This window comes from Elephantulus edwardii, unplaced genomic scaffold (assembly GCF_000299155.1).
Source record: "Elephantulus edwardii isolate Elephantulus edwardi_28Jun2011 unplaced genomic scaffold, EleEdw1.0 scaffold00025, whole genome shotgun sequence".
Classification (NCBI taxonomy): domain Eukaryota; kingdom Metazoa; phylum Chordata; class Mammalia; order Macroscelidea; family Macroscelididae; genus Elephantulus; species Elephantulus edwardii.
This window is the reverse complement of record NW_006399775.1, coordinates 16,892,723-16,916,336: the sequence shown is the minus strand read 5'-3', so window position 1 is coordinate 16,916,336 and position 23,614 is coordinate 16,892,723. Positions and strand designations below refer to the sequence as shown.

The 23,614-nt window shown below is 50.9% G+C and overlaps 1 protein-coding gene across 1 annotated transcript in view; it reads right to left on the bottom strand.

Annotated features, from left to right (window-relative positions):
* Positions 1-2,592: 2,592 nt before the first annotated feature.
* The window catches only part of MYO7A (myosin VIIA), a 92,804-nt gene continuing 71,782 nt past the window's right edge, over positions 2,593-23,614 (bottom strand). Inside the window, exons 32-48 of the mRNA XM_006882927.1 lie at positions 23,154-23,271; positions 21,261-21,387; positions 19,822-20,105; positions 17,091-17,281; positions 16,217-16,341; positions 15,772-15,929; positions 14,715-14,868; positions 12,230-12,385; positions 11,580-11,685; positions 10,368-10,481; positions 9,039-9,126; positions 8,758-8,864; positions 7,004-7,189; positions 6,451-6,567; positions 4,918-5,001; positions 3,499-3,618; positions 2,593-2,682 (exon numbers count right to left, since the gene is read on the bottom strand). Coding sequence (XP_006882989.1) covers positions 2,593-2,682; positions 3,499-3,618; positions 4,918-5,001; positions 6,451-6,567; positions 7,004-7,189; positions 8,758-8,864; positions 9,039-9,126; positions 10,368-10,481; positions 11,580-11,685; positions 12,230-12,385; positions 14,715-14,868; positions 15,772-15,929; positions 16,217-16,341; positions 17,091-17,281; positions 19,822-20,105; positions 21,261-21,387; positions 23,154-23,271 — 2,325 coding nt within the window. The remainder of the gene's footprint in view (positions 2,683-3,498; positions 3,619-4,917; positions 5,002-6,450; positions 6,568-7,003; positions 7,190-8,757; positions 8,865-9,038; positions 9,127-10,367; positions 10,482-11,579; positions 11,686-12,229; positions 12,386-14,714; positions 14,869-15,771; positions 15,930-16,216; positions 16,342-17,090; positions 17,282-19,821; positions 20,106-21,260; positions 21,388-23,153; positions 23,272-23,614) is intronic.

Here is a 23,614-nt window from a genome sequence, read left to right as displayed (position 1 = left end):
TCCAGTGCACCCAAAGCACCCACCCAGGTGCTCCCTGGACAGTCCACCCTCCAAACATCCTTGCCTCCATTTAAGACGGAGGAATTCAAAGGGTCCCCTCCTCCTGAAGCACAGCTCAGAGAGACTCCCATGGCTGAATCCTCTCAGGAGTCCTTTGTAACAGTGTCCACCTCTAGGGTGACCTGGGAGAGCAGATAGCCACACCTTACTTCTTCCTCGTCCTTTTCCTCTCTGGCTCTGTGGGTGGCGATGGTGGGAAGTGGGAAAAGAATGCAGCAGGACCATGAAGTTCTCAGAGTACCATTTGGTCCAGCCTTTCTAGAAAGAGACTACATATCGAGGGCAAGGGAAAAGAGTTGTGTGTAGTCTCGGAGATGGAGGTGGTTGTTTTCTGAGCATTACAGGGTTTTTATCCTCAATCTAGTCCTTGCAAAAGGGGTGACTGTGGTGAACGTCAGCCTATAAATAAAGGTAACCTGTGAGGAGCCAGCCTGTAAATGGTGTGTTCTTTGGGATCATTTATGACTGGGATGGGGGGGGGAGTGCAATAGCGATGCCATCCTGAGGTAGAGGATGGAAGATGGCATGGATGTAAGTCAAGACAAAGGTCTCATCCCCCAGTCTCTGACACAGTGTGCACTGTCATTGGTTGATCCCTCAAAGCGATGGCGGGCACAGTCCCTTCCTTACCTGATAACTGACCTTGATGGAAAACTAGGTCAAGCATCTGGAACCCTCTTCTGTCTGGAGGAGCCCAATATTTGTAGCAATTAATTGAGCTCCCCATCAGGAAGCTCTGGTATTATGATCCATAGAGATACGCCTCTCCAGTGGAAATCCATTGTGGAAATCCAAAGTGGATTTCTCCAGCGACTCCACTGGAGAAAGATGGGCAATTGCCTCCCAGGCAATTTAGAGCCAAAGAAATCCAGTGGTGGGTCAGCTTTGAGTTGATTCCAACCCAAGCAATGAGTTAAGTGTGTGACATCCCCCCCTCACCCAGTTACCTCTGGGCCTCAGCATCCCCAAAGCTCCTTCTTTCGAGCTCAGAGTTTACCCCCGACTGGCTGTGGAGTCACATAAACACTGGTAGGACTAGACTTTCTCCTTCCAGCCACATTGTTGTTAGTTGTTGTTTACTATCAAGTCAGAACCGACACACAGCAGGCCCTCTGGCGAGTTTTCAGAGGCAGTTAATCGCACATTAACATTCCATAAGTCAGGGTCGACCAGCTTGGGCCTCCACATCTCCAAACATCTCACTCTACCACTCCCACCCTGGCTTCTGGGGAGAAGAATACACTCCCAGTCGAATAGCTAAGCGCACAAATGTGTGACACCTGAGTGTGTGATGGAAGCAGGACTTGATGGTGCTGTGTGTCAGGAATTTTAAGGGCAAACATATTGGAATCATAAACATTCCCACCTCAGGGGGATTATTCAACTGTCACTTCTCCAGGCACTGATCCCAGGAGGAACCCCTCACCCCTCCATTGCAGTCCCCTAGCCCCAGACCTGCCCAGGTTATCCTCAGAGTGTTTGATGCTCTGGAGGCCTAGTGGGTAAGGAGTTGTGCTCCTAACCCAAAGACAGGCAGTTCAAATCCACCAGCTGCTCCAAGGAAGAAAGACTGTGCGATTTAATCTCTGCAAATCTGCTGGAGGGTCAGCTGTGAGTCTGTTGCGACTCGACCACACTGAGTCTGAATTATTTCATAGACACCTTCTGGACAGAAGGCTTTTAACAGATACAGCATTGTTCTTGGGGTTCTTGAATGCGTCGTAATGAACCAAAGAGATGTTTCTGGTAGGATGCAAGAACAGCTCTGACTCCACTGGCCCCAGCTAAGGAGGCCTAGAAGCTTGTCCCTCTGTATTCCACACTTTGCTGCTCCCCCAGTCCAGATACAGGGCCAAGGAAGTAGTTATACAGGTTACTTCCTTAACACTAGACACACACACACACACACACACACACACACACACACACCCCTTCTCCCTCCCCAAACAGAAAGTTATAGTCATAGGGCCAGAGGATGAAACACATTTTATGCCCTGAGGGAAATAGGGAGACAGTAGGGGCTCAGAACCCACACTATGATATATAAAAGTGGTCTGTCTCCCTCACGCCAACTAAGGGTCCTGGGTTTAGGAGCATCATCCCGGCCCCTTAGATTTCAGAATGTTCAATTCATGCACATTTGATTTGGGGACTCCCATTATGGAGAGCTGCATTGTCCTCCTAAGTCCACTGTCCCAACGGTGCTCCGAGGGGTGGGGCACATGGTGGGGTGAGTCTGAAACGGAAGAAGAATCCCAGGATTGCAGGTTTTCACAACTTGGAACATCACAGCAAGCTGGGACTAGAACCCAACACAGGTGCCTTCAGGGTGGACGGAGGGGAGTCTGCATCCCAGTGAGGCTGTGTGACCGGAAGGAGGATCAGAGACCAAGTGGTGCAGCCCGTGGTGACCGGTCCGTCCAGCCGCCCTGCCTGGAGGGCCATGGGCTTCCCTCAGCCACAGGAGGCATTTATGAGCCTAGTCCAGGTGCTGTTTCGAGAGCGACACAGAGCCAGCCTTTCTCCACCTGTTCATCTGCTGCTCCTGGAGCCCCGCTGTTTGCTCATGGCTGTGAGCATCTGGCTAATGTAGGAGGTCAGGAGGTCATCCATCTTGTAGCCCTGGACACAGGGGCAAGAAAACAATAGAGCAGAGAATGGGAGAAGGCAGGCCAGCCCACTCAAACCTAGACGCAGCTTCCAGGAAACTAGTGAGCAGAATCCAGGGCTGGGGGCAGAACCCTGGTTGGTACAAGGCAAATCCTATTCTGCTTTGTATTCAGTCTCCCTCTCTGGACAATTGAAGGGTTGGAGTCATCTAACCCTGTGCCTAAGGGTATATGGTATTGTGGGATCTAGCCCTGTGTTCAAGATTCTATGATGCTGTGGGATCTAGCCCTGTGTCTAAGATTCTATGATGCTGTGGGATCTAGTCTATGTCTAAGTTTCGGTGATGCTGTGGGATCTAGCCTCGTGTCTTTAGTTCTGTGATGTTCTGGGATCTAGTCTTCTATCTCAGATTCTACAGTGTTATGATTGCACATTAAGTTCATAGTTTTGCACAGCCTTCCAATTCTAGATACCTACCTCCCTGAGTAGCTCTAATGGCTATCCAAGCTGAGGCCTCTTTGGAATTTTGAGCTCAGTCCAGGAGGTCTCCTTGCTAATAGTTCTCCTTTTGAACTGAGGAGCTATCAGGGATTCAAGTCCCAGACAGTAAAAGCACTCAAAAACTTAGCTGTAGAATAAGGGGCTAAGCCTTCTTCCCTAACTTAAACTGTGCCTCAGACTGGCCTCTGACCCTAGTCCAGCCTGACCCTTGAACTTGACCCCAGGCCAAGCAACAGCATTTCTCGTGTTTGTTCCAGGGAGCAGGAGGAAGGCTGAAGATGCAGGCGAGGCAGCGGGCCCACTAGGCCGAGAAGGAAAGGCTCTCACCAGTGACGTCTCACAGAGCAGTTTGCTCCCGCGCACCAGGTTCCCAATGGTGATGTGGAAGTAGGTGTTGCCGCTGCTCCAGTTGGAGATCTTGGTGAAGGGGTGAGTTGTCAAGATGTCCTGGGGGGAAAGAAAGAGCATGGAGCCACAGCCTGGACCTTCTGGTCTCACTCCCTCAGGTCCAGGCCACAGATACCACAGTGTGAAAGGGCTTCTGGCAAGAAAAGCAGCCCCGGAGAGAGGCTGCCCTTGCTTCTCCACGGAGCTGCTGTAGGAGGCAAGTGCCTCCCTCTTCCGTGCTTTGATTTGGGCCTGTTGGACAGACAGCCAGTCAGGACCAGGAGGCTATTCTGTTGTTAGGCCCCAAACTGAATAACTGGCCAGTACTTGAGGAAACTGAAGTTGTGGGGCTGCGATAAAACTGCCCAGGGAAAGTTTCAGAGACAAGAGTGTTAGGAAACACAACAGTGCTGGCATGAGTGGATAAGAAGTCCACAGAAGTACCAGAGAATAAACAGCCAGAGAGATAAGGGAGAATCCAGTCAAGTGTGGCACATGCCAAAGGGAAGATGGTGGTCGCTAGTGCTGTCCACCGAGGGTTCTGCTCCCTGCTGGGCACTTCCTTCCTCCCTCGCTCAGGTTTGCTGGGGCCCACACATCTGAGCAGCAGGTAAACATTAACCTTGCACCCCCTGGCCATCCTGAGCAATACAAGCAAAGAACATTGCTGGAGGAGGAACAGCCAGTAGCATCGATGTTTCTGAAAGGCCAAATATTAACAAGAGTTCATCAGCTTTAAGAAGGAGGAGGAGCCAGTCCCTGGAGGATTCCATGTTTGGTAAAGTAGCTCTCACAGCTGAACTCACTGGGTTTCCAAGGCAATAAAAGGAGGACATTGCCTATCCTTCACCTGTGCAGTGGCTGGAGGATTCAAACCCACAGAAAGGCATGGTCTGTGGGCTAGCAGCTCAACTCCCTATGTACCAGAGAGCTCCTGGTAAAGCAGAGTGTTCGCAAACAGAGGAAGACACTCAATTAGATGGACACAGTGGCTGCAACGATGGGCTCAAACACAGCAATAACTGTGAGGCTGGGAGAGAAGCAGGCAGTGTGTATTGTCTTGTACATGGGCTTGTGTGAGCTGGAACTGGCTTGCTGGCCCTCCCATATCATACCACACCACACAGCATGACACCACACCGCACCACACCACACTACACCGCACCACACCAACAGTAAGGAAGGGGGGTCAGCACATACAGATAAGCTTTCAAGAAGTGAGGCTGACAGGGGCAGATGAGAGTGAGGGTGGGGCCGGCAGGTCTAGCATGTGCTGCCCCTGAGCTGCAGGCCCTTCTGCGGTCACCATGAGGTACAGGAGAAGCCTGCCCTGTGCCTGCCACTCCTGCCCCTGCTCACCTTGGTCCTGGGATCGATGAGGCTCACTCCATATTTGTTGATGGCAATTAAGAGGATCTCAGGAAAGTTTGGCTCAGTAGTTTGCTAGTGAAAGAAGTTGGAAAACCATCAGATGCGGGACCCAGGTTAGGAAAGCATTTGGGGACAGAAAGTGGGATAAAATCAATTTCTCCTGCCACCTGCCTGATTACCAGGGTGCAGAGGTGTTGTTGACCCTGCAAGAACCCCCACTTCCCTCTGCTGAACCCTCAGTGCTGCCTCAGGTCTCTTCACAGGTCTCCAGATGACTTCCAAATCCCCACAATAGACAGTCCAGAGTATCTCATTCTTTCCCATAGCAATTGCACTGCCACCTTCTCCATCCCTACCCCCAGCAGAAGACACCACAGAAAAAAATAAGAGCCATCAGACTGTCCTGATGACCCCAGCCCACTACCTTACCTACATCCGTCCTCACCCCTCCTCCCTCAGTGCTGCAGACGGCAGCCCCGTGTCCTCTTCAGAGTCAGCGCTACTCCCCACTTGGTGCGCTGGGCTCTGTCTACCCTCCCTGCTCCTCTCACCTCCTTTGATGATCCCACCCTCCTCTTCCTCCAGAAACCCCTCTACTGTGTCTTATTTCTCAGCTTTACTATCTCTCAGGGAGCCCTGGTAGCTAAGTGGTAAGGAGATATGCTGCCAAACCAAATATGTGTGGTTCAAATCCACCAGCTGCTCTGTGGGAGAAAGATGGGCAATTTCTTTCCATGCAATTTATTGCCTCTGAAAACCTACCAGAGGGTCAGGTATGATTCAGTTCCAAATTGATGATACAAATAACACAACATCTCTTACCCTTAAAAATTCCTTGAACCCTACACTTGCCTCCAGCTAGCAACCTGCTTCTCTTCCCTTCAAGCTTCTCAAAGGGCCTCCCATCCCAGCTCTGCCAACAGGGCATTCCCCTGCTCACAACCCTCTGAGGGTGTACACCCCCCCACCCCCCAGCTCCTCCCTTCTGTTCCCATCCCACGGGAGGAAATACAATATTTCTACCTGCTCACCAGCCTAATTCATCCCAGTCTGCTCACTCATACCTTACAACCCGCTCACCTTCAAGCATTTACGGTTCCTATCCGGCCTGAGCTTTCACACATCTGGACTTTGCACACAATGTATCCTCCCCCAGGGAGCTCTCCCCTTGGCCCCCTGAAAGCTCAGATGATACCACCCTGGCCCTTCTCCTCAATCCGGCAGGACTCCCTGCTCTGTCGCCTCTCTGAAGCCTTCCTGCTTGAAGACACATCATTCTCTGTCACCCTCATGTCTACCCCTCAGCCAGGCTGAGTTTCTGCGCCCTCGATGACTTCTGACAAATGTTTTACTATGTTCCTGGGGTTCAGCACTTAGCATGTGGGCAAGGGTGAGGTGCTTCCCCCCCACTTCCTCCTGGGGAGGTGGGGCAGGTGCCTGACAGTTGCTTCCCACAGCTGTTGCTCCACTTTTTCACACACCTCCCCGCCTTCCACCTCTCAGAGACACCTCCCCACTCACCTTCACCTCGAAGAAGGCTGAACCAAAGGTGGGCCACTTGAAAATGAGCTTCAGGAAGGCCAGCTTGGCCTCCTCTTTGGACTTGCCAGCATGTTTGTTGAAGTAAGCGACAATGGACTGCAGGGAGCGAGAAGTCAGAGTGGGCCCAGGACATGCCCCTTGCAGTCCCCACCTCTGTCACTCCCACCCCATTCTGCATTATTGGTAGTTGTTAAGAGGTCCTGGATGGGAGATTCTGGAGGCCATGAGAGGTGTCCCTATGTCTCTGCTAAGGCGTTCTTAGAGGTGGGCCTCCCCTGGCCCACTTACACCCACACCCAAGGCCGACAGGCTGTGGGTATCAGCAAAATCTATTCATCACAGTTACCAGAAGGGAGCGTATTACAGCCGAGTGGCCAGCTGAGTCCTCTGTACGGAGGACAAGAGAACAAAAAAAGCTGAAGGAAGAAAGAGGGGGACCAGGGTCCATGTGGAAACAAAGATGCACTTCCCCGGGCTGGCAGCACCTTCCTCCTGACCTCGGTGCCCGCATTGCAGCCTCTCCTGCACTCACCCGCTTCCAGTCATCAGGGGAGATCTGCCGGATGAGGTCCTGGGGCACCAGCTCCCGAAGCAGTTTGGGGATACTGGGGAAGTAGGACTTGTCCTCCTCGAACTTGACCCTGTAGATCAGCGCCCCGAGCTGCAGCACCTCCTCCCGCGTGCACTTGTGGTAACCTCGGAGATATTTGGGCAGCTCCTGCCAGAGAAAGAGAGCAGGAATGGCAGGAATGGGAGGCAGTGGTTCCCCCCACACTCCCCACCCCTCCAAGGTGGACGTCTGTCTGCCAGCACACCGCCCCTTCTGTTTAGGATGACACTGCCTCCCAAGGGAAATGGCATGATACGGGGAAACAGCGCTGGTGTCTGTACCGAGTCATAGTCATGTGTGAAGATTCTCTCATTTCTCATCTTAACATTGCGCTGAGGGTGAGCTGAGAAAGTCCAGAGTGACCAGCTGCTGGACTGGACGCTGCTCTGCTCCACATGCTGCCCCTGAAAGCCCTGTCCACTCGGGAAAGGCCTCCTCTCACTGTGTGCTGACGGCCAGCTGGCGTCAGCAGCAGCACCAGCTCTCCAACTTCCTGAACTAAACTAGGGTGGCTGAGGATGAGGAGTGGACCAAAAGCAGAGATGAAGACTGAGGGGTCCATCCTGCCCACAGGTTCGGGGAGCCTTGTTGTTGTTGTTGCTGTTGTTGTGTACCATCGAGTCAGAACCAACCCACAAACCCATAGCTGACCCTCCAGTGGGTTTTTCAGAGGCAGTAAATCACATGGGAGGAGAATGCTCATCCTTCTGGATTTGAACCATGTGCCTTAGGAACTGGAGCCTTAGGACTACCTTAGCCACCATGTGAGGGGCAGGAGAATGAAGGCTGAGGACTGTCACTCACCCACCAGCGGGTACCTCCCCAACCAGACCCATTCACCTACCTATTTCCAACATTTATGTATCCACCCACCTCCTCTTCTTCCCTTCCTCCATCCATCCATCCATCCATCCATCCATCCATCCATCCATGGTGTGGAGATGGGAAGGAGGCATGAGGGAGTGGCAGACCGCAGGACGGCAGGAGTCTCTCTGCCATGGCAGTTGTCATTCTCACTCTCGCAACCCCCTGGTTTGTTTCCCCCACTGCATGGTGATCAGGCTGTCGTCCCCCAAAATGATCACTGAGTCTGCAGTCATAAAGTCCCAGAATCCAATCCCAGTTCTATCAGCTCTGTAATCTTAACTATAGGAACAACCTTAATGCCCTAACCCCTGAGCCTCAACTCTAATAGAAAAATGGGAATATGCCTGCTATTCAAGGTTTGCTGGGAGGACAGAATTAGTAAAAAGTGTTAGATAAATAACAGAAACTCAACATGTGAGCTTCCCTCCTGATTTCCTGTGGGGCCAGGCCTGTACTATAAAATGTTTACAAATCACACAGAGGCCCTGGGTACATTCCATTATAATCCTGAATTTAAAACAACTTGTTTCAAGGAGAATACTAAAAAAGGTAGGAATTTGGGAGCTCAGAGTAGGAAAAAATTAGGTCTGAAGCCTGGATTGTTAGGAAAGAGAAGAGCTTGATGCTGGGCTGTTCCCAGAGAGTCTAGTGTCATTACCAGGAAGAGCATGATTCTGTGAACTTCTTCAAGGCCATTCTGCCACAGGCCCTCACCTAGCGGTGGCAGCAGAACCCTGCTGTCACAGAGGATGATAGGGCTGGCAGCTACAGTTGTGGCGAGAGGAGCAGAGAGGTGCTGGGCAGCTCACCTGGTAATAGTGGAAGATGGAATCAGCCATAGGGTCCTTCCCTGGCACCGTCGTGGTCCATAGCTTCTTCATGAAGAACACCTGGTAGGTGAGCGAGGGCACGATTCCTGTGACACAGGGTGGTGGGTCACCGGAGGTCCTGGCATAGACCCTCCCCTCCAGAGAGCCCAGCACCAGCCCAGAGAAGACCAGGCCATGGGTCCCAGTGGGTGGATCTCACGCTATGACCTTGAGCCCTGTTCTGGGTCTCAGACAACCCTAGGGCCCCGGCCTCACATTACCATCCTTGACGGGCCGAGCTTTCTTTATCCAGTCTGTCAGGTGTCGAACAAAGTCGAAGAAGAAGTCATTCTCAGGGACACTGATGACCTAGGAACATGGTCATTCTAGTCCATTCATTTTAGTTTAACAAATACAGACTTTCCTGGTCTTCCCATTCAAGTTCTTCTTGGTAGTACCTCCCAGGTCAGAAGCCTGTCCCTGTATCATCCCACTCCTGCCCTGACTGCACCTGCTGAGTGTCTCAGAACATGGCTCACTTCCTGCCCTGAGTGACAGTCATCATGCAGCCATTCAGCAGATGCCCACTGAGTGCTGCTCAAACCCAGAGAAATGGCAGAGAGATGGCAGAGAGCAAGGCCCAGCCCCTGCCTTGGCACCGACATTCTCACACCCATGTCTAGCCTCTCCCACTGGCTCAGGGCTCCCTTGGGTCCAGGACCTCATGGTGGTCATGTCTTGGGTCTCCAGAGCCCAGGAACCGGCATGAGGAGGAGACAGATGTGGATGCACACGGCACAGTCAGAGCCAACCAGAAAGAGCATCTCATTCTCCCTGAGACGGTCAGGGAATATTTCTCATGAGAAGGGACTTTAAAGCTGGACCTTTAGGACCCTCACGCATGGAGATGTGGAGGGAGAGCCGGGAGGATGCTGGCAGCGGCATGAGCTGAGTCAGAACCACCTGGATCTGAGGTTCAGTCATTTGACTTTGCTAAGTGTATCTCTCTGAACCGGAATGTTGCAATGTATTATACAGGGATAACCATGCCTCCTGCCAAGGGCTAAATGCCCCAAGCATAACAGCTGAGAGAACAACCAAAGCAAAGACTGGAAAATCCATGTGTGAGGGGACAGCATGACGAGAACACAGAATACCGGGCATGTGGCTCGTGCTGTGTGAGGCCCCGGGGAAACTGCAGGGCAGTCGAGTGGTAAGGAGTTGTGCTACCAACCCAAAGACAGAGGTTTGTATCCACTAGTGGCTCTGCAGGAGAAAGATGAGTGATCTCCTCCCGTGTGATTTACAGCCTCGGAAAACTGCTGGAGGGTTAACTATGAATTGGACCTGACTCCACAGCAATGAGTTGGGTTTCAGCTGCTTCCAGATAAAGGGAGCCAAGGCAGAGCAGTAACAAGGAGAGACACATTTAGGTTCTGTGACAAACACGCCCCTCTGGCTCCTCGTTTCTTTCTCTCCCTGCCTCCTGTCCTCATTCTCTGTCTTCATCCTTCCCTTCCTTGATTTTCTGTCTGTCTGTCTGTCTGTCTGTCTGTCTCTCAGACCTTTCTTGGCTACCCTGTAAGTTCCTAAGATGAGGCATTACCCACCTTGTCTGCAATTTTGACAAAGAGGCTGAATCCCTCTGAGGACTTGAGGAGCAACCGGGCGGCAATGTTCTGACAGAAGTCCTTGGCCTTGGTGCTGGACTCCACCTCGAAGGCCTAAGGGGGTGGCACTTGCTTGGTTCCAGCAGGGCCCCTTCTGGGATCTGGACTTTTCCTGCCCCCACCCCGGACAGGCCTCCAACTGGACTGAGTTCCCTGCCCCGTGCAAGTTCCCTCCCTCTGAGGGACTTCCTTCATGGGTCCAGCACAGAGCACAGCATTTAAGAAGAGACTCTACAAAAGGCAACTTGTTTCTGAGTCTCCCCACTCCCGCCCCACCTCAGCCATGCAAGGACTTGGCCTTGGCCTCCATGAATCCTGGGCCTGGCTGGAAATAGGAGTGTTGGCAGAGCCAAGGGCCATGCCACAAATGGGGTGATTGGAAGGAGAGGTCCTTAAGAAAGAGAAAAAGCAAAATTCCAAAAAGAGAAGAAACAGCAGCTCAGCCTGGGGTTGGAAAGATGAGGTTTAGATGGAAACATAAGGTAAGTGGTGAGGTATAGATGGAAGAAGAAAGGAGGCGTGGAGGGACAGGAGGGAATTTTGAAAAGTTTTATGTCTTTGCTGGTGGAATCTTACTGTGACATTTCTAAGCATCTCTGGTCTCTAGATATATTTGAAAACTTTTCAAACTAAATGTTCATTCTGGTCTCATCTTATCTCAATGAGAGGTCAGGCTGAAAGGGGCAGGGAATAGAGCTTCATGAGGGAATGTGACCATGGGGGTGAAACATAAGGACAAATCAGATCCTTTGGGAGAAGGGGCCAGGCATGGGAGGAGAGGGAGATATATAGTCATTTCAAGTGAAGAGGCTGAGATGGATTGGGGGTTCTGCCTAAAGGAAGGTGGGATGAGGGTGAGAGGGGAACAGAACTGAGAGTGGGAAAGAGGTGTCATCAACACAGAGCTCAGCCTAGAGATAATAACTCTTCTCCCCCACAGAGTCCCTCCAGGAAGGAGACAGCCTTCCCAAAAAGCAGGGGTTTGGACTAAGGACCCAGTGCTATGCCTTGACTGGGGAGTATCTGCCTCTTGGCTGGACCCTGACTCCACTGAGGTGGCCAATGTGGGGGCAGCAGGAGAATGATGTCAGCCAAAGGGACCAAGCCAGCCCACCGGGGGTGTCCACAGAGTGAGGAGCCCAGGGGCCTCACCTCATCCGTGTCATCCGGGAAGTAAACTTTATGGAAAATCTGGGTAGTTTTGTGCTGAATGGCCTCCACCTCCACCAGGTGTGGGGGGTACTTCCGGGACCCGTTTCTGAAACCAAGGGTGAGGGAGGAGGTGGTCAGGAGCAGGTGAGTTAGAATCGTGGGAAGCATGAAGGGGAGGCTTGGGAGAAAGACCCTAGCTCTAATCCATGTCCACCATCTCCTGCCAGACACTCACCCTTTCAGAGCTTCATGGTTTTCCTCTGTAATATGGGCATAATGGAACCCCCACATAGAGGTGCAGAGGGACTGCATGGAGTGAAGGGAGCAGGTGGATTTTGAAGAGTAGAAAGTACCACATGGGTGTTGTCTACTCCTCTGCCCCCACTGCCCCACCCACTACAAACCAAGGAGTTCTGAGCAACCAGACTCCCCAACTGAATCCCAAATGAGTCAGAGGGTCCTGCAGCCTTTGTGCAGCAGACAGTGTGGTACCCCCGGAAGGACTTCACAACTACAAGGGACTTCTACAAATAACTGGGCCTGAAAGTCTCTCTCAGTGCTTGTCCCCATGCCCTGTGCCTGATGCCCAAAGCCCATCCCCATTCCCTGTGCCCATCCTCATGCCCGATGCCCCTCGCAGACACCTGTACCTCAGGGCTTTCTGGAGCCGCTGCAGGCAGTCGATGGCTAGTGGGTTGTGCTTCCGGGACTGCAGGAAGCGCTGCACATGGGGCAGGAGGATATTGCTGGGTGGGAAGAGGCCTGTGCACAGCCAGAGCAGCTCCCAGCCCCGCTCCTCGCTATACCTGCAGAAGGAGAAGATTAGAAGGAAAATCATGAAAGGCCTTCATGCCAGCATGGAAATCAACTCCTCACGAAGCACTCACTGTTAGCTGAGATCTTTCTCTTAAGAAGATTGTTCTCGCTGAAGGAAGCAGTGTGTGATTTATACCTGGCATAAGCTCACCAGCACTTTGAACAGCACTGAGTTAGACCAACCCCAAGCTGTTGGGCACTGAGCTGAGCTCTGTCCACAGAATGACTCTTAGGGGGCAAAAGAGGGGGTGATCGTGTCTGTCCTGACATCTAGAATCAACCTGGGCACCCAGGGAATGCCAGGAAGTGTTTTCCTGCATTGAACTGAGCCCAGGAGAAGGGGGCAGGAAAGCAGAGCCCTGGGAGCAAATGGCCCCTGTCTGCCTCATTTCCCTGCTTTCCTGGCCTGGGGTTTCATAAAACTTGTGAATCCACGTACTCACTGCTGAGCTGGGTGTGAAGACCCTGAAGCACAGTAAAAGTCGGTGTTACAGCTAAGGTTGTTATTGTTAGGTGCCATCAAGTCAGTGACGACTCACAGTGACCCTATGAACAACGGATCTGACCGTGCCCTATCCTGCACCTCATGGCCTTTGAGCCTGTTTTAAAGTCACTATGTCAATTCATCTTGTTGAGGACCTTCCTCTCTTTCTAACCCTCCACCTTTCCCAGCATGATGTCTTTTCCAAGGATTTTCCCCTCCTGACAACATGCCCAAAGTATGGAAGACAACGTTTCTCCATCCTTGGCTCTAAGGAGCACTCTGTTTGCTCTTCCTCCCAGACAGACTGGTTATTTTAGCAGCCTATAGAATATTCAGCTCCCTTCTCCAACATCACAATTCAAAGGCATTGATACTTCTTCATCCTTATTCACTCTAACTTTGAGGTGCATAGGAAGTAACTGAAAAAGCTTCGATAGCTTGGATCAGGTGCACCTTAGTCTTTGAACTGACATCTTTGCTCTTAGCACTTTGGAAAGGTCCTTGACAGCAGATTTCCCCAGTGCAACACAGAGCACAACATTCAACAAAGAAAGTAAACTATACTTGGGCAGGGCGAAGCTAGAGGAAGCTCTGGTGCAGGACCACTGGGTCGTGACCACGTAGGCTGGTATCATTATAACACTGATGGAGCCCAGAGGAGGAAGCCAAGAAGGGAATCTCAGAGCACTTCAGATAGCATGTGGCATGTGAGCTGGGCTCTGAAGGGTGAGGCAAGTCTAACGTGCAAATTAAGGAATGGCAGGCTCTCTGGCTGCAAGCACAGACTATGCACAGATTTACCCGTGGGTAAAAGAAAGGGGAAAGATCCAATGTGAAGACAATGTGCATGAACTTTGTAAGCAAACCAGTATAAAATAAAAATTTTACTTTAAAATAAATATTTTGCCAGTGGGACAAGAAGACCTGATTAATACCTTGAGGGTGAGTATGTGTAAGGTGTGTACTTTGTAGGACAAAATTGGGAGAGTGGCAAACTGGGCTCAAGGCGACAGCTCATTCTGGTTGACTCACAGAGATCTGCTTTGCAGGACAAAGCAGAATGGCCCATGGGGTTTCCAAGGCCACAATAACTACAGAGGCAGACAGCCACATCTGATGCCTGTGAAATGGCTCAAAACTCGTCAAGGAGTCAGAACCACTCTCAGCTGATCCTTGATGGAGATTCTGAGGCTGTAAATCACATGGGAGGAGACTGCCCATCTTCATCCTGAGGAGTCACTGACGGACTGGAGTCAACTCCCCTGTGGACTGGGCCACCAGAGCTCCCTGCAGCTGTGGAGTGGCTAGTGGGTCCCAGCCGCTCACCTTTCAGTTAACAGCCAAAGTGCTTAACCACTGAGCCCCCAGGGATCCTTCATGGCTTCCGAGATGAACATCTGTGAGACTGTCCTCCTGACTCGGGCTGACAAGGCATGAACACGACACTCTTGGAGGCTCAACACTCCCAACTATAGGTGTTTTTACCCAGAACCTCTGAGTGGCAGCCTGAGTCAGAACAGAGATGTTTGCTCACAAGCTGACCCAGCGGGCAGACCGTCCAGGCCTGGGTGCTCAAGGGCTTAGTCAGGAAGTTATAGGAGCAGGAGATGACCAGGTAGAGGACTGGGGCTATTAATCCTAGAGAAGGACATACTCAAACCCCCTCCTGGGTCCAGCAGGTCATCCTTGAGCATGAAGGCAGAGGAAGAGGGCAGCTCCCTGTTCTGTGTGAGGAAGGGAGGACGTGTCCCAGCAGCTGCCTCAGGAGTGAGAGCTCATCATGGGTCCCAACATGTGGACGGCCTTTAAAAGTTCCCCCATCACCCACAACTCACCTTATGTGGTTGTCAGTCAGCTGCTTCAGGATCTGAACATATGCCTCATCTTTGAGGGGTTCAGCCTTCAGGGCGCCCTCGAAGATCTGGTCCGTGAGCTCGTTGACGGAGCGTGTCCGCTTGGATGGGTAGTCACCCATGTACTTGAGCATGGGTGGGAGATGTCAAGGAAGGGCCTGTAGCTGAGTTGGAGTGTGGGGGACACTAACCTGAGAGTCAGAGAGCCACACTCCCCGACAGGGTCTCCTTGCCTCCCCTGCTGTGTAACTCTTGACAAGTCCCTGGGCCTTAAGCTACTCATCTACTGACTGTGTGGGACCTGCCAGCCCTGGTCCCCCTGCCCACTCCTCACCCCTGGTCTCTGATTCCTCTGGAAACATTCTTACTGGCTGCTTTGCCATGTGCCAAGTCCTCACAGCAGCCAGGGAAGACATTCTAAATCATAACCCTGACTGTGCTGCCCACTGCCCAGTGGACTCCTGGGCCTTGAAACACAGTGCAAATGTCTTAACAAGGCTTGGGAGCCCTTCTTTTGTCAACCACATCTTCAAATTATCTCTCTGAAGCTCTGCCCTCTAACTGTGTGCTAAGCTACTTTGTGCTCTTTCAACAGCACTGCCTTGTCTGCCTAAGGCCTTTAGGCATGCATCTACCCACTGCCTACCCCACTGATCCTGCAAGTGTCAACTTTGATACCACTTCTCCAGGAAGCCCTTCCTTCCCTCTCCAAGGCCAGATCGAGTTGCTGTGCTCCCCTAGTCCCTTTACAGCACTGATTCCAGTCTCACAACAGCCTGATCAGCATGCCTTCTACAAACACAGGAGGCCAGGGGTGGGGCGAATGTCTGTCTACTGAATGATGGGATCAAGGAGGAAACGCGGGAGGGAGTGCTTTGCACACTGCACAGTGCTGGGAACAGGGATGGGGCCCAAGACCCAGCGGAGCCCCTCAGAAGGAAGGAAGGGTGTAGATAAAAACTCAGAGGACAGAAGCTGGCCCTGCCCACTGTGGCAGACCTCCACCTCATCCCCCCCCCCCCCATGCTGGCAGGGATATCGATGAAGGCCATGCAGGCCTCCTGCGAGAGCTCCTCACTGCCCAGGATCTTCTTGAGCAGCGCCTGCTTGAGCGGCTCCCTCGTGTGGCTCCAGAGCCGGTCCTTGCCACGGGCCTTGGACACCATCACTCGGCTCAGCGTGTGCTTGGGCGGGGGCCTGGCTGGCACAGGACCATCAGTGCTAACGCCAGTGCCCATTCCCTGCCCCTCCGCTCTCCCGTCTCTCCAGGAAGCCCCTCCTCTCCTCTGCTTTCCTCACAGCCCACCCAGCATCCTCTCATGCCAACACTGCACATTCAGACTTGCAGCTGCCCATTTCTTCTTGCCTGTCTCCCCAGCAGGACTGGGTTAGTGAGGACAAGCATCCCCTCAACCTCAATGAGAGAGAGACTGCAGCCTGCACAGCCCCACTGTGAGTACCCTCTCCTTCCCACAGCCCATCACCTGAAGTAGTCGTAGGAGAACTCCTCCAATGTATAGGGCTTGGTGCGCACCTCGGGCTCTGCAGTTTGCATCTGCAAGAGCCGGATGACGTCCTGTCTCTGATCAGGGGTCATGGTGACCAGGGCCTGGGGACAAGACACAGGTTGTCAAGAGCTGAGGTTACTTACCACTTGAAGCTGTGGGGATCACATGTAAAGTCAGAACCTCTGGACAGGGTTGGGGGAGAATCTTCTCCTGAGAAAGGGGTAGACCCCCTGCCACACTCAGACCCTGGCTCTCAGAAGTCACTGCTGCCAGCGAGGGAGTCTTCCTTCCAGGGTCACTGAACCAGGTTGTTACTGTTGTTACTGAGTCAGAATCAACACATAGCTGACCCTCCAGCGGGTTTTCAGAGGCAGTTAACCGTACTGGAGGAGAATGCCCATCCTTCCATGGAGCATCTGGTGGATTCAAACTCCGTGCCTATGGGATTGCAGCCCTGCTTCTCACCACTAGGCCAATCAGGAAGCCTGGGCAAGGACTGGGAGCTCAGGAGTCGCTCGAGAAGCTGGGCTCAGGGGGGCTCTGAGATGAACTAGAGCCTTATCTAGCCATTTTCACCCCATCCTTACTGTCTTTCTGGAGAAAGTTGGGTGATGTCCCAAGCCACTTTCCTCCTGGGACAGCACCTCCTCTGATAGCCTCTAGGCCCCACCCAACTGGGGCCAGGTTGGACAGCTGCCTAATCTTAAATCCATGGTCCCAGGAGACTCTCAGGACTTTGCACGAGCTGCAGATCATTAATCTATTGTCATCTTCACTCTGACACACACCGCAAGAGGACAAAGCCCTTCCCAGGGGCCTTCCATGCGTCTCCAAACCCCAGCCTACATACCACAATCTCCCTGGGTGGCATGGTGACCGTGGGCATGACGTACACACAATCGGTAGGGAAGTCCCCCCGCTGCTTGGTCCTCTCATTGATACCGTTGGCCCAGCCTGAGTTCATGACCTGCTCACCGGTGTCATGGTCAAGGATGATGAGGTCTCCCTTGGCGAAGCTGAGGAAGCCTGACTCCTCCCCCGCTGGGGTGTAGGAGTGAGTGGGGCCCATGGGGGCAGGGAGAGAGAGGCTGGGTTAGAACATCTGTATTTGGCTTGATGGCATACTAGGCTCCACTTGTACTAAAGAACCAGAAGCCCTGCCCCACTTGTGACCATCTTGCTTCTGACTCCTCAGTCCTCCACAGGGCACCAGTAGCCTGTTCCCTTGCTCACAACCCTTCCATGGCTCCCCAGTGCCCTCAGGAGAAATCCCACACTTCCTGGTGTGCCCACAAGGCCTGGCATGACCTGGCTGGCCTTACTTCTCCCACCCTTCTTGTGTTTCCTCCTCACTTTGACCACTCTTCCGAAACCATTTGTAAATCCTCAGAAATGAAGCTCTCTCTTGCCTCTTTGCTTTGCTCGTTTTCTTTTCTGTGCCTCTTATTAGACATCCCTCCTGCCTAAGAACCCGAGGCGTGCAGGGACCTCTTCCTGGGCACACACACACTGGTCACTGACTGGTCACAGGGGCTCTAACTGCTTCCACCTCCTCCCCCACCCCCCAAAGGAAAGATGGGAAATCCACTCCCATGCAATTTAAAGCTTCTGAAAACCCACTATAGGGTCAGTTATGAGTCGGTTTTGACTCGACAACAATGATAAAAAGAGAGTTATGCTGAATTGCAATCAGTACCACAGGCTTTAATAGTTGACCTTCAGCAATAAGTGTGCTACAAGTTTTCTGCAAACAAGCTTGTTAATGAATATCACAAGTTGTTAATGGACCTTCCTGTAATCCTGATACACTGTCTTAGTTCATATAGCCAGTTTCTTTTTTAAAAATTTTTTTCTTATTAATTTTAATGAAAATTCACAAAGACTTAGGTTTTCCATTCATTCATTGTTGCACTTTTCTCCCCTCCCCCTAATTTACTCTTCTCCTTGAAAAGAAAAACTAAGACTCTCTCATTGTTATGCAATCCCTATCCCCAGGTCCACTCTACTATGCAGCCTTCACTCTGGACTTCTGTGATGACAAGAATACCCATTCATATGTCCCTTTTAAACAGTTCTCTCCCTCATCTTTTTCTATACAGTATACATCATTCCTCCTCTCCTTCTCTGTCTTCCCTCAACCCTGCTGTGTATCCCATTTTATAACAGTGGCCCTATGCAATATTTGTCCTTTTGTGACTGAGATTTTTCACTCAGCATAATGTCCTCCAGGGTCACCCATTTTGTATAATATTTCATGAGTTCCTTGTTTTTCAATGCTGCATAGTATTCCACTGTGTGGCTATACCAGAGCTTCTCTATCCATTCGTTTGTTGATGGCACTTGGGTTGTTTCCAGCTCTTTGCTATTGTGAACAAAGCCTCAATAAACATGGGTGTGCATCATATATCCAGTTTCTTAAATCATTTGTTCAGCATACAGATTGAATAGGTATGGTGACAGGCTACAATCATGACACACACTTTTCCTGGCTTTAAATCATGTAGTATCCCCTTGTTCTGTTCGAAAGACTGTTTCTTAGTTTATTATGTAGGGATTCTGCTTGAGCACAATTAATTGCTATGGAATTTCCATTCTTCGCAAAGTCATCCATAACTTCATGTGATTCACACAATCAAATGCCTTTGCCTCCTCAATAAAACAGGTAAACATCTGTGTTCAGCCAAGATCCGTCTTATGTTAGCAATGATTTCCCTTGCTCCACATCTTCTTCTGAATGTAGCTTGAATTCCTGGTAGTTTCCTGTCAATGTATGGTCTAATCACAGGCAATTGCAAAGGCTGTTTCTCACAGATTCGGGAGAAGGGAGCTGCCTTCCTCAACCAGTCCTGGGGGAGCTGCGGTCAAAGTCCCAGACACTGTGTTCATCATGCTCTTAGAAGTACCTGGATCTCTAGCCAAGGCTGCTCCATTTGAAGGATCTTCATCAAGTCTTTGGAAGGCTTTTCCTGACTGTCTCTACCAAGGTGACCTTACTGTGGGGTCTTGGAGCCACTATTCTCCACTCTGACTCAGGACTTTTCCATTCCTAGCCCTGTCACTTTCCCTCACCCATGGCGCACTTTATGGATTCCTCTCCCTCACTCATGCCCCTGGGTCCACACAATGTTGGGAGCCTTTTGTTGAGAGTTCCTTCAGCAGAGAGATTATTCTTCCATCTTTATTAATACGGCTAATCCTTTCTTAGTGCTGTCCTTTGTGGAAAAGACGTTGAGGGGAACTAGAACCTTCCTTCTGGCCTCTTGTGTATGCTTTAATTTTTAGTTGATGTCTTGATTGACCAAGTCAACACCCTTAACAGCTCTTAACAATATTGTACAACCACTGAACATTAACAGGTAAAGAGAGAGAAGGAACAAGTGGGAGGAAGGGAGGCAGAGAGGGTGCAAATTGAAGGCACAGAACTTGGTTATTTGGTCAAATTAGAGCCAAGATTGTCTAGGGAAGCATGAACAACAACATAATAAAAGCCATGAATGTCTGGTTGGTCAAAGCTTAAGAATGTAATCTGCTTAATACCCCAAACTTCTAAGATCTCACAGCCAGTGTCAAGAGCCACTCACCAGGATTGGGGTTGTCTTGCAGGGCCACCACATACTTAGATCTCTTCCGGAGCCCCTCCAGAAAGGTGACCACCAGGTCACGGATATCCTCAGCATTGCTGGAGGTGAAGGTATATTCATCCCCCTTGATGGTGGCCAGTGTGAAGCTGGGGGCCATCATTTTCGCTCCCCTGCAGGACCAACACGGAGAACAGGGCCCATCCATGGTCAGTCCTGCCCGGCCTGAGTGAGACACAGCACAGCCCAGGCCAGAGCAGCCCAGCGACAGCAAGACGCGGAACTCCCTGAAGGAGACCAAGGCCAGCTGAGTCGGACGCATCTGTCCAGTGTCTGCCTGTCCTCTCGCTCCAAGAGGACAGGAACTATCTTGTTACCACAGGACCCATGTGCCTGGTACAGGCCCAGTCAGGTCAGTGTACACCCCAACCTCGATCCCCATTAGATAGAGATACCTTCAGAGATGTTCTAGAATGCAAGGGTGAGGGCTGCACTATCCAGACATTTCAGATAGTGAGCAGACCCTCCCCCGCCATCTCTTATCATTCTTCCTGTGTGTACCACACTTCTCAGCTTAGACAGAGCTCTCCCATTCATTATTTCATTTATTCTCCACCTCGTTATTGAAGAAAAGGGTTCAGAGCCCTTTTTAAGGGATGAGGACATGAAGGTAAGCTTGCTTAGTCCCCTGAATCCTAGAGTAGACCCATCACACACCAGTGATGAGCCCTTCTGTCTGTCTTGGACAAACTATTACACCTATTTCATTATCTGGCATTTTGCATTTGCAACAATAGTAGACTCCGCTTGATGACTTTTCTGTGCCTTAATGGATGATCAGATGCTAGGCAAGAGTAAAGCTGGCTGTGATGATTTGGGTTATGTCTAACCTTGGCTAGATGATGATACTCAATGATCTCGCATTTATGTAATGGTGTCATTTGGCAATTATGTAATGATGTAGTCATCCTCTAGTTTGTAGTCTGATGTGGTCATCATCCATTTTTTACAACATCAGTTTTTGTATAACAACCTGGCTTTCGGGGAGCTCTGGTGGCCTAGTGGCAAGGAGCTGCAACTACAATCCCAGAGGCGCACGGTTCGAATCCACGAGATGCTCTGCCGGGGAAGGAGGGACAATCTCCTGTACCAGTCAGATCTGATTTGACGGTACACGCACACAAAAATAATAAAATAAAAAAAAAACAAACAAACCTGGCTTTGGAACCTAGTGCTATTAGAAGTGTCGAGTGTGTGTTAATGCACTGTAAAAAGGTCTGCCCATCACAGTGTAGCCAGGACAGTCCAGTGCAAGTCTCTGAGGCCTAATGACATGCTCTGCAAGGTGAAGATGTCCTCAAAGACCCCTAGGATTTGTCTGACCACCCCCAGGACAGTCTTCTCTTCCCCACCTGTCTGTACCTCCATTGCCCCCTCCTCACCTACTGCTGGACACGGCCATTATCTCTGGGAAGGAGAGCTCCAGAAGCACCTGTTCTTGCTCATCCACAAAGTAGACACCTGTCCAGTTGACTGCCACAATGACATCGTTCTTGGGGAGGCTAGGACCTGGGACAGAGACAGAGGCACTGAGAGAGAGCCCATCCCAGCTCCTGGGCACAGCACTTCCTGGTCCTCAATACTGGTAGGGAGGCATCTCGGTCTACGAGTATAGTGATGTCCACTTTACATATAGGGAAGCTGAGGATCAAATAATTCAATATTCCCACAAGCTGGAATCTAAGATGCAGTGGAAGTGCAACAATGAATGAATGAAAACCCCAAATCTCTGTAAATGTTCATTAAAACTAATAAAATTTAATAAAAAAAAAAGATGCAGTGGAAAGACAACAGGAAACTGTGTTTGAGTGCCAGCCATTCCACTGGACTTTGTGCAGCTTCGAGCAAGTCCCTACTCCACACTAAAGCAGGATATAGGAAGGGATAAGACTGACTAAGCCACAGAATACCCACCAGCCCTGATATTCGAGGATTCTGTGCTGACCAGCACCAGCACAGGGCCTGCACAGGGCCAGGTCTCAGCAAATAGCCTATGCAGGTCTGGATCATCCACGCTCACTGTCAACTTCACAGAGCTATTCCAGCAGAGCCAGTCTTGCCCATGATCTTCTGTATCAATATCAACCTTAAAATACCAACACCCATTCAAATGTTCCATCTGAGGCATCACTAACCACCTGTTGTGTGCCAGGACTCAAGACCTTCTTAGGTTCCAATCCTGCACCAGCAAAGCAGTGTAGAGACACTATGGGTTAAGAACCCAACAGACATTCTCCAATCTGTTCTGCAATGTAGTTCTGATTCTGTTTCAGAAGACACGGCTGCCAGGTTTTAGCCGTGCCAGTGAATTCTGACTAGTCAAAGGCAATAAAGATGATCTCATTCTGCTAACCATCACTTGGCTTTAGAATGAACAGACTGTCTAATTCTAACCAATTAAATATGTGAGAACATCTGATAGTTGAGAAGAGGCTTTTGAGAAAACTTTCTTGGTTCTTAAAGAATAAGAAATAGATAGTTTCTTTTCTGCCCAGAGAAAAAGAATTGTGATGCCTGGAGCTGCTGCAACCATCTTAGAACCATGAGGAGAACTGACAGGTTTTCTATCACTTGTAGCCAAAAGAAAACCCAAGTGACATGATGGTGTTTATGGATTATATGAGAAAGGACGTACAAGATACCTAGCACCTTGTCTAGGTATTAACCTTGGCCCAAAGTTAGTGGCATTCAGCTCTACTTGGGCTCATTTGCCTGCTGGCACTGCCTCCTCAGAAAACCCTGTTGTGTTCCCACTGCCCACAAGTTCTGGACCACCACCCTTGAACAAAGCAGTCTGTAGCTACGTCAGTAGTGGAGACTGTATCGCTTCTCGGCCTTTTGGCTAAGATCAAGTGTAGTAGTGGAGACTGTAACAGCGAAAATAACCCTGCTTGGCCATATCCCTGTCAGAGGCCACCCAGCCCTGCCTACACACCATGTTAAGACTGGGCACTCACTTCTTCAAATGCAGGTTGGCGTGGACTCCTTGTATCAAGCCAACATAAGCTATCCTGTAAATGTTGGCCCCAAGACAGAGCCTAATGTTGGGAGGCCAGGCTAGGGAAGGAGGAGGAGGCCGGTCTCTGTCACCCCTGCAGTCACTATCACACTATGGGGGGCAGGGCCCCTCACTGGTAGTGTCCTGAGAAGACCACCTGTGCTGCTCGGAAAGCCCACTCCAGCCATTCCCCACCTCCCTCTGCAGTGGGCTGGTCCATGGAGTTAGAAGTCTGGGGAGGGGTAGGAGCTTGGAAGGCAGGAAGGTGAGGGAGTACCTGAGAATTTGTAGGCTTCATAAAACCTGGAGAAGAGCAGGGGCCACTTGAAGCGGGCATAATTGACTACATCTTCTTTCACCTTCTGGGCATCAGTCCTCCTTTGAGCATAGATTCCCTGGAGAATGGCACATAGGAGATGAATAAGCCCTGTTTGAAATCAGATCCCATTTCCAGAATGCCCCTGCACTCTCCCACTCTCCTGTCTTGGTATTTGCCCAGAGTCCCATCAGCCCACCACCACCCCATTTCTCTGTGTTTCTTTCATTAACGTAGGGGCTGCCATTAGGCAGGTCCTGGAGGTCCAAAGTAGCGAAAACACGGGTCTCACCCCTAAGGAGCTCCAAATTCAGCTCAGCAGACAGAAAAGCCAGCAAGTCTAGTCAGTACAGTCACACACGAGGCCCAGAGACAGAGCACATCAGAGGCATTTGGAGAACAAGAATGTGGAAGGCTAAGAG